The sequence below is a fragment of the Pelobates fuscus genome, chromosome 1 (assembly GCF_036172605.1).
Source record: "Pelobates fuscus isolate aPelFus1 chromosome 1, aPelFus1.pri, whole genome shotgun sequence".
NCBI lineage: Eukaryota > Metazoa > Chordata > Amphibia > Anura > Pelobatidae > Pelobates > Pelobates fuscus.
In genome coordinates, this window is record NC_086317.1 from 224,946,020 (window position 1) to 224,956,618 (window position 10,599).

At 38.0% G+C, this 10,599-nt stretch overlaps 1 protein-coding gene across 4 annotated transcripts; it reads left to right on the forward strand.

Moving 5' to 3' along the window:
- The first annotated feature begins 45 nt into the window (after nucleotides 1–45).
- AIRIM (AFG2 interacting ribosome maturation factor) lies at nucleotides 46–9,968 on the forward strand. Of its 4 annotated transcripts, XM_063444491.1 has the most exons (6): nucleotides 97–113; nucleotides 3,107–3,230; nucleotides 4,142–4,414; nucleotides 5,846–6,025; nucleotides 7,263–7,384; nucleotides 9,681–9,968. In XM_063444491.1, exons 2-6 carry the CDS (start codon nucleotides 3,208–3,210, stop codon nucleotides 9,719–9,721), a joined length of 639 nt encoding a protein of 212 aa, XP_063300561.1. In that variant the 5' UTR covers nucleotides 97–113; nucleotides 3,107–3,207; the 3' UTR covers nucleotides 9,722–9,968. The 4 variants fall into 4 exon arrangements, with proteins under 4 accessions (XP_063300562.1, XP_063300561.1, XP_063300563.1 ...); XM_063444492.1 differs by lacking the exon at nucleotides 3,107–3,230 and having other exon boundaries at nucleotides 46–113; nucleotides 9,681–9,967; XM_063444493.1 differs by lacking the exons at nucleotides 97–113; nucleotides 3,107–3,230 and adding an exon at nucleotides 118–155 and having other exon boundaries at nucleotides 9,681–9,967.
- The last annotated feature ends 631 nt before the right edge of the window (nucleotides 9,969–10,599 follow it).

A 10,599-nucleotide genomic window follows, 5' to 3' on the forward strand; every position in this document is an offset into this window, starting at 1 on the left:
TTGTTTATAAATAAAGTTGTTTGTGACGTCTCTGCGTGTGACGTATTTCAACTTTGAGAACTTCAGTTCCCGACATGCTATGCGGCCGATGTAAATTATTTCTGGTGTTAAAGGTAAGGATTTTCCTTTCTGCCCTGAAAACTATGGTGATCTGAGTATGTGATTTATAACTCTAATGTCCTATTGTTTTTATATATAGAATTTACAAAAAAAAACAAAACGCTCTCATATCAGTTTTATTTTCAGTATAATTGTGGAACTAGTGGCATAACATGTATGGTTAATCACGTGGTTTGGGTGTAAACTATTTATTGTTTGAAAGGTAGGAATGGAGACTAAAGTATTACAGTGCAAGTAAGCTAAATGCAAAGCTATTATTTAACTGGCACGTTTCTAGTGTCCTTGGTTTATTATTTCATCTGGCTTGTGATTTAAAACCCATGTTTGCAAATCTAGTCGTACTGAAAACACAGACTATATATTCAGCAACTTTGTCACCCACTTTCCAGCCTCCCAAAAAAGAGCATTTCGTAATGATAAAATCTTCATGAAATACTTACGCAGTTAAAGGATATCATAAGATGAACTACTTTGTCTTATGCATTTTTTCTAAACTTTACAAAATGCAGGAAAAAGGCATTGTCTATGGAGGTTAGTCCATGGACATCACCAGTGTTGTAGTCTTGTGCATGCGTGACAATACAACACTGATGTGGGCTAGTGGCAGGTATAGAGCCCCGGTTGGACAAGCATGGCGCTGGCTGCAAGGCACAGCTTCAGGTAAGTAAAACTTACTGCATCCCCGGGCTACTGAACACCAAGTGACGCTGTCCCCATCAGACATCTTTTCAAAATATGCAATTTTGAGGGGGCAGAAAACACTTTGGCAATAAATGTATTTATAATTCTGGAGTGTTCTTTTATTAAAAGTCCAAGATATAAAGAAGGGATGATTTTGTATTTACTAAATGGAGGTCAGTGTTTGGCGAAATGTACAAAAGTCAGCATTGCAGAGAGCTTTTTTCAATATATATTACAATTTTCCATCACTTGCTTAGTATTATCTACCAGGAGGTGAAGATGGAGTATTTCCAGAGAATAAAGAGCAATATTGCTAAGTAGATAGTTCTTGGCATGCCCTGAGCCCACTTTCATTATAATATAATGAAAAAATAAAAAAGGAACAAAATGTAATTTCCCCTCTCCCTTTTTCTAATCTTTTTTTCACAGGGAGGGGGACACTGCAGGGCCTGCTGGTCCAGTGGTATTCAGTAACTCTGCCTGCAGGCAGAGTTCAGTCTTCTTGCGAGCTCCTCGGACCATTGCTCTGAACTTTTAATCTTCTGGCTCCTCTCTCCTCGCTTTTCAATCCACAAGAACAAACTGCCTTTGGATTGGTGAGGGAGATCTTTGTTCTCCTCCTCCTGCCAGTGAAGGCACAAAGCAAGTCTTATAGCCCACAGGCTGGCCTCATAAAGGGCTGTGTATTGGCTGTCCGTCTTTGAGCCTGGAATTTACCTTTCGAATTAGAAGCATTCAAGTGGGCATCAAAAAGAGGACATCTCCGCGTGTAACAAGTTCCGTATAAGAAGCTTTATTAAAGATTAGAAAGTGTGCCTACAGAATTGTTGCTTAAAATTCGTCAAATACTTGAGGTCTGTGCTGAGAAGAGATTCAAAACTTTCATCCACTGCAGGCTCTTTCTATTATTTTTAGCGGGCTTCGGAAGTTCTGTTTTTTCTATTACCGTGGTAAACAAACACGTTTCATCTCTTGTTGGAGACTTTCTCAATCATCGAAGTCTCCAACAAGAGACAAAATGTGTTTGGTTACTGTGACAAACGCTCCTTGGCCTGGACATTTTCCACAAATTCATGGAGGAGTGTAGAAGCTCGCCTCCTGCCCACCGACTATGTGCCTTATACAACAACTCTCTGTTTGGAAGTTAAATCTCCCCAACCGCCTTGTAGTAGCTTGCCCCGGGTGCCTGAGACTAATGGGAACAAACGCTACCTAAGAGCCAGCTGGAGCACCCTGAAATGCGAGCCATCTGTAGTGATGCTTGGTGCCGGAATATGACGTCATATTCCGGCATCACTAAACTGCGTGTGAGGGAGCCAGTTAGGAGCAGGAAGAAAATGTCCAGATAGATCCCCACTGGACTCCAGTGAATGATGTGTGTGTGTGTGTGTGTCTGTCTGTGTTGCGATGGCCACAGCTGGACAGTGGCGTACCTGGAGGTGCACGGAGGCACGCAACGCCACATCACATTCCGATGTGACGTTGACGTGCTCCACCTTCACAGGGTTGCAAGAAGTAGTGGGAGGATCCGCTTTGGCACTGTGTGCATATGACACCAGTGGTTGGACTCTGGAGTCGCATACTGGCAGCGGCAAGGTGAGTGGAGTCTGCTTGTTGGCTAGAGGGGGGTTCTGAGATTTAGTAGAGGGGGGGGGGGGGGATGCTGCTGGGATTTAGTAGGGGTAGGGACACTGGGATTTAGTATAGGGGGAGGACTAGGATTTAGTATATGGTGGGGGGACTGAGATTTCGTAGAGGGGGATGCTGTTGTTTGTTGTTTTGTTGTTTGGTTGTTTGTTATATATATATATATATATATATATTTATATATATATATATATATATATATACTTTTCAAAATAAACCTACATTTCTATGAAAATTTAAGTTTCTTTTCTTTTTTTTTTTTTTTCTTTTTTATGCACAGTCATGCTGCCTAAGAAATCCATGGGCATGTTGTGGGCGTGTTATGGGCGTGTTTGACTGTAACCATGATGTGTATAAAAGCAGACCATCTGGCCAGAATAAAATATTGCTGTTGTACCCTTCATCAAGTCTAGGCTGATGTTTAGGTTGACCAGAGCTTTAATCACTGCTTCAATTGGGGTTTGGGAGAACTACAGCGGTTATACTCAGAGTATAGGGAATCAGATACAGTTACAAAGTAACAAGTAACACTGATAATTTGTACACATTTATGACTGTAGTGTCTCATTCTGATATACGAAGTCTTCCTGAAGTACAATCTAAAAGGTTTGCTTTCTCTCTTTTTTTTTTTTTTTTCTTGGTTAAAATGCTCCATCAGAAGCATTAGCCACATTTGACGGCATCAAAAGATGGCATCCTAGGAAAATGGGACATCTATTGATAGACAGCCACTAGAAACGTGTTTTTGTAAATGCATTGATGTACATTGATCGCGAAGAGGGGTAACATCAATGCACCAGACATTAAGTTATTGCTAATATTTTTTTATTTTTTTTTAAGGTTGTCTGTGTACAATTGTAATCAAAATTATTCAACCTCTATTGAAAATCAAGTTTATTGTTAAAATTTACAGACTTTCAGCTGTTTGCAATTAAAAAATCAAACAAAAGCAATTAAAATAGCTCCACACAACATGCTTGTGTTTCCTTTTGCTGCTCCATCCAGGTAGTGTAACCACTCTTGAACTTGCGAACTATGCTTCCAATGGTGTCTATAGGAACATCTTGTGCCTTTGTGATCTTTTTGTATCCTGTTCCTTGTTTGTGAAGAGTGATGAACTCTTCTCTTAACTTTGTGGACCATTCTTTTAACCATAGCCATATTTCTAACAGTCAAACGTGACACTCCACAAACCCCTAGCCAGTACAGGTATTTCAAGTGTTCCAGTTCAAGCACACCTGGTGCCCTTGATTAGTTGCATCAGGTGTGCTTGAAACAACATCTAATTTGCATATTTGTGCTGTTGTGAGGGATTTTATTTAGGGGGTTAAATAATTTTGAGACTGGAGCAGTCATTACAAGTTGCATTTTCAGTTGAGTTTGAGGAAACCACTTGAAACATTCATTGTTTTGAGCTATTTAATTTGCTTTTGCTTGATTTGATCATTGAAAACAGCTGAAAGTCTGAAAAATTGTGACATAAACCTGACTTTCAATAGGGGTTGAAAAATTTGGATTATAACTGTATGCATTATCAATGTATAAAAATGAGCTTTACAAGGATATTACAAACCTAAAGTAGATAGATTTGATAGGACTTCGTGCATACATAAACACAAACAAAAAGGATATTTTATAATGCATTATAGAGGCTTTGCAGTAGTCTATTCTATTATGTTGGTTTTATTTGCAGGATGTCTGAGAAAGCCACATATGGATCTCTTCAGCAATCACTGAGACGGTGTTTCGATGCTATTGAACAGCAGCAGAAAGAATGGAAACTTGCCATCCAGGAGTGTGAGCCATTAGTTGCTGCTTTGAGCAATCTGTCAGAGCAGCTGCAAGCATGTGAAAAAGTCAATTTGCAGAACAGCCCTTTAAATGAATTTCCTGATCTACAGGGACGTCTCCAATACAAACTTAAGGCAGCAATGGAGGTTACTCTAGAGAAACTGAATGACAAAATGTAAGATTGGTACATCCATGATGTTCATTTTGGAGCAGAGTAGTAGTTACCTGTAATAGTCTTCAGTTAAAGTTAACTGAATAAAGGAAAATACATAATTAAATGGAATATCTTGTTAGAAAAATTACTCCCTATTTTTTTTTTTTTTTAAATAGATTATGGCCTTGATTTAAAGGGACAATATAGTTACTTGAACCACTACAGCTTAATGTAGTGGTTTTGGTGTATATAGCATGCCCCTGCAGGCTCAGCAATGTAAAGGCAGTGTACATTGATGCTGCTTTTTATTAGAGGGACTTTATGGGTTAGGTAGGAGACGCTGAATTCTCCCTATAAAGATGATGCTGATTGGCACAGGGTGGCTTGAAGATCTCGAGACCAGTGCGACTATGGAGACAAGGTACGCTAAATACATTTTACTCTATTCTGACACCTAAATAGCCCAGCAATATAGTGTTATCAATACATGGTTTTTACTTTAATATTTTTGGATAAGCATTTTTTTAGGAATCCACATTTGTTTACCTAACACTAGAGTCTTCCTTTAACTTGCTTGTAAGTAGTCAAACTGTTTGACAGCCCACCTGTGCGCTGCAAGGCAGCGGTCACCATCTGGCAGTGCAGGGCTTAGCTCTTTGGCTGAGAGCAATCTGCTGATGTCCTCAGCCAATACATTGGCCCCGCACAGCAGTGTTTAGCTCTAACAGAAGGAGTTTCACCTCTCAATTGACTCCAGTTAAGTTGTCAAACCATTGGCAAACGATTTAACTACTAAAATGGGAGAGGTGTGTGTGCGCATGGACACTCCTGGTATGATAACCACTGCATCATGTAGTGGTTATGATGCTTGGAGTATTCCTTTAATTAGATGTAGTTATTTATGTATGCATTAAGGAGTGTTCCTTTTAACAGCATGACCAAATCTGCCTTTATTATCTTCAAGAATACATGGTACACAGGCAAAATAAATTGTATTTTGAAAAAGAAGTATGGGGTGAGGGTTATTATTAATAATAATAATAATAATAATAATTAAAAAAAAAAAAACACACTAATTTGGTAAATTTTGGATCTGGGACAACTGACAAGTCTATAGCAAATGTTTGGTCATAACAACCAAACTGTAAAAAATAGTGAGTTCCATTTTATAACTCTGTTCAATGTGTTGGCACCTTTTAAGTAGTAATAACAGAGCAATGTGCCGCATTGAAGCATGACCACATTTTAATTGGCAGAGGAACTCTGGCACTGCTTTTTATTCCTGTCCAGCAATGAGGTCATGAATAATGTTATTTATATTTGCTACTGTTGCTTGGTTTATTATTTACAGGAAACATGAAATTAACGGTAACGTTTTTATATTTTGTGCAAAACTAGCTCTAATGAAAATTTTATATGGCTCCTCGATTTTTTTTTTTTTTTTTTTTTTAGGTCTATTCTGCAAAAAGTAAGAGATGCTGTAAGCCACCATGTTGGGTCTGTGCTGTACATTTATGAAGTGAATGCAGATGATATCGGCATTGAAACCAGTCTCATGCGTTCTAATCTCAGTCCTTCAATAGCCGACATGCTCGAGTGGTTACAGGACATAGAGAAACAGTACAGAAATCAGTATCCTTTATATTATCTGTCATCCTTTTTTTAAAGTGAATCTTTCGGTTACAAACTGCAGTTAAAAACCAACAGGATTATTTACTTAGTGAGAATTCAAAGTGAATTTCAAATTTAAGACTGTTGTATCCAAACTGACCGCATAGCTAACTTAGATATTTTTTCCAGATCAGCTATTTTGACCTTAAAGGGACACTATAGTCACCCAGACCACTTCAGCTCAACAAAGTGGTCTGGGTGCCAGGTCCCCCAGGTTTTAACCCTTCAGATGTAAGCATAGAAGTTTCAGAGAAACTGCTATGCTTACATTGCAGGGTTAACCCAGCCTCTAGTGGCTGTCTTCTTGACAGCCGCTAGAGGCGCTTCTGCAACACTGGATGCGAAAATCGCATTCAGCGTGCAGAACGTCCATAGGAAAGCATTAAGAAATGCTTTCCTATGGACTGTTTGAATGCGCGCGGCTCTTGCTCCACTCGAGAGCTGACGTCGGCTGGGGAGGGAGCCCTGTACTGGATAAAGGTAAGTGGCTAAAGGGGTTTTAACCCCTTCAGCCCAGCGGGAGGGGGACCCTGAGGGTGGGGGGGACCTAATAACCCTATAGTGCCAGGAAAACGAGTTTGTTTTCCTAACACTGTAGTGATCTTTTAATTTGAAATTCACTTGGCATTCTCAGTTTAAAGAATAACATTGCTAATTAACCTTAAAATTTAAAAGAACATTTCTATATATATATATACTATTGATGTTCCAGGAGGATTTGCTGCAACTTTCTAGGCTTTGCATTCCTGCTCTGAGCACTGATCAACCAGCAAGTCACTCACAGTTTCTTTAGCAGTGTCAAGCGTATTCCATAAACATTTGTGTCAGTTTTCTAATCTAATTTGACATCATGGTGAGTAGTATTTTTGGAGCAGAACTAGTTTTTTTTAAAAATAGAGATGATTAAAACAGTTCACATACATAACTGTAACCTAGCCTAACGTGCTTGGAGCACCCTTTTAATCTGCAATAGGTAGTATTATTTGTTCTGGCTGATCCAATCCACGGAATATGCATTAGTACTACCATTTTAAACAAGTGATAAAGTACAGGGTAGAATGTTCCTTCAGGGGAGTTATGACTTCATGAGATTGAGATAATCAAATTAATAACGGGGTAAAAAAAGAAATGAAAACATATGCTCTTTTTATTGCTCTGGCATCTGTGTTTGTCTACTAGATTCTTAACACACAGTTAGATACCTGGCAAGGAAGCTTCTCCTTGAAGTGAGCTATGATCGTCTGGCAGAGATTAGAAATTTGTCACAGTCCTGGAGTAGATTAGAAGATAAGTCATTATCCAGACAACAGCTCGTAGAAGGTACTATTTTATTTAATTTGCATAAATGTATAAATTCAGGGATACACAAAATAAATTGGGGGGGAATATCAATATTTTGAAGAAAAATGTTCACACTTTAAAATAAAGGCTAGAGGTAGGGTAAAGGTAGAAAGCACACCATCATCTATAAGATAAGAACAGATTTAGTCTCTTGGTACTGAGCATTTAGTGATTTTGTTTTGATCTGAAGTTTGCCTGGAATCTCAACATGTCAATAAATATTTTTTGTATTTCCAGTATGTGGTGTTCACAGACTGAGCATGTAATGAAGCACCATCATGAAAACAGATGTTTTGTGTAGGAACACATAACAGATTGGGTTATTCTTAGATAAAAATAATCCTTGTTTTAAATTGTTTCTGTGCAGCTGCTAACTAATCACTGGACAGTTTCAGCTTTCTCTTACTAGAGCTACACTACGGGTAAGATTGTAGAAGTAGCACTCAAAGAACAATAGGTTGACAAGTGGTACAGCAGTCTGTAAACCCCATCTATATTTCCGCTTGGTGATGTAGTATACTGTACAGAAAGGAAAGCAAACACACACGTGATATATACAGCTTTATCTTTGTTTTTTGTTCGGCAGCCAAGTCAGTAGAAGCATGTGTGTGTGTGTGTGTGTGTATATATATATATATATATATATATATATATATATATATATATATATATATATATATATATATATATATATATATATATATATATATATATATATATATATAAACATGTTGCTAAAGTATATGCTGTTACAAGGATCTACCGGTTTCTCTTTCCCAACATCTTATTCATTATATTTGCAGTGATCGCTCAAGGTTCCTGAAGCCCTTTGCCCACCTCCTCATTTTTTGTGTCACAGGCAGATGGCAAATTATTCTTCCTCTTGATTATACAACATTTGTGGAAGTGAATCTTTCTCACAATATGAAAATATGCTATGTGATAAAAACATTTGCATTTATTTTCATTTTTTTGACCTCATCCAGGAAGACTCTTGTGTGGCGCTCTCTGAGTGACAAAAACAATAATAATTAATATAATGATCCAATTCAAAGTCTATGCATAGGGACGTCATGTGTAGATGACAGCCAATCTGTAGCTCCCCAACATTTAATGTGTAATGGAGTGTGCTTCTAAGTAAACCATTTATGGGCACATAGAGCTTATTTACAATCTGGTTGCATCGTCTTACCAGTCAGCCACTGCTTTCTATAAGCCTATCTCCTAAGAACTGCAATTTTCACAGGAAATGACAAGTTACCAGCTGCTGCTACTTAAAGCAAGTTGTTAACCCCTTAAGGACCAAACTTCTGGAATAAAAGGGAATCATGACATGTCACACATGTCATGTGTCCTTAAGGGGTTAAACAGCATCTGATGACTCCCCTTATTCTCTATGGGAATGGTGCCACCTTCTAGTTAGCGACTAGTTTCCTATTGGTTTATTACTGTATTGCTGCTCATTACAGGCTGCTGTTAACCCAGAACAGCATAATCTGCCACTGATTTTTACTGGTCAGCCAGTACTTGACGGTTGTTTAATGCCACAAAGAGTGAAGTGCTCATGGTCAGGTTTGTGTTTTTATGCTTTATGGGCAAGCCGTCAATATGCAAATTGTTGGTATCTATAGCGGCAGCTGTTTTTTTGTTTGTCACTTCATTTTTTTTTTTTTTTGGTACATGAAATGTGCAATAGGCTGTCCTAGAGCAAACAGGCATATGTAGACAGGGTTTCATCCACTGTCTAGTGATTGCACTTCCCAGTGCTTTAAAGGGTTTAGTAAAACACTGTTTTTGGTTGGAGTAATGCCTTCTGTGCTGGTTGTTGTCTCACAACACCAAACAAATAATGAAAAAAACCAAAAACCAAGCTTAACATTTTTTTCCTGATCCTTCTCACCTGACTTTACTCCCATTTGCAGGAATGAGGTAGTGACATTAGGCAAGAAGGCTGTACATGCTGGCATCAGTTTTACACCGAATTGACATTAGCCAGCACTTCGTTTCATAGAAACAAAAATATGCTAAATGCTGCATATACAGACTCCAGGCACCATGACCGCTTCAGTGTTTGGATTAACTGTATAATATGTTAGGACAGCCAGATGGCCTTTCATTTTATTTTACAAGCTACTATGAAACAGGCAGACGATGTATAACTATAAGAAGTGTTTGTATGCTTAGTTCTGTCTCAGCCTAGAAATTGTGTGTTAGTTTGATTGTTGAGTTATTAGATTCTAGTAATTGAATAAATGTTACTTTTTTCTCTTTTCAGATACCTTATTATATGTATCTTTCTTCCGGGAAGCTGCGTGATGACATGTTGAATTTCTGACTTTAAACTCTCATGCTGACAGGAGACCCATGCTTGACCTTTCAAACTGATTGATCAGGATGTATTTTGAAATGCATTTGAGAATCTCCATGTTACCTCTGCAAGAACAACTGTGTTACCAATTACCGAGCATGGCAAACCGTTTCGCACCAGATCAATAGCACACATGTCAAGAGCACACATTGTGGATATAAAATGTTTGTTTATATGTATGTGAGTATATAATATATAAAATCAGATTTTATTTTAACTTTTATGCCTTTTTATAATAATTTGGTTACATTTACATAGTTACTTAGCTGAAAAGAGACTTGCGTCCATCAAGTTCAGCCTTCCTCACATTAGTTTTTTTTGCTGTTGATCCAAAAGAAGGCAAAAAACCCAGTTTGAAGCACTTCCAATTTTGCAACAAGCTAGGAAAAAAATTCCTTCTTGACCCCAGAATGGCAGTCAGATTTATCCTTGGATCAAGCAGTTATTACCCTACATTGAAAGATTATATCCTTAAATATTCTGTTTTTGCAAGTATGCATCTAGTAGCTGTTTGAACATCTGTATGGACGCTGATAAAACCACTTCTTCAGGCACATCCTTATTGTTCTTACATTAAAAAAACCTTTCCTTTGCCTTAGACGAAATCTTCTTTCTTCCAGTCTAAACGCATGCCCTTGTGTCCTATGTAAAGTCTGGTTTGTGACTAGATTTCCACACAATGGTTTGTATTGGCCCTGAATATATTTGTATAAATGTTATCATATCCCCTCTCAGGTGACGTTTTTCTAAACTAAATAGGTTTAAATTTGTTAACCTTTCTTCATAGCTGATATGTTCCATTCCTTTTATTAATTTTGTAGCCCGC

Bases quoted from the DNA above. Each gene is read 5' to 3' on its own strand.
- AIRIM (XM_063444491.1), top strand. From the start codon at position 3,208: ATGTACATTGATCGCGAAGAGGG. The intron at 4,415-5,845 runs GTAAGATTGGTA...TTTTTTTTTTAG, and splicing joins GAGAAACTGAATGACAAAAT to GTCTATTCTGCAAAAAGTAA. The intron at 6,026-7,262 runs GTATCCTTTATA...ACACACAGTTAG, and splicing joins GAGAAACAGTACAGAAATCA to ATACCTGGCAAGGAAGCTTC.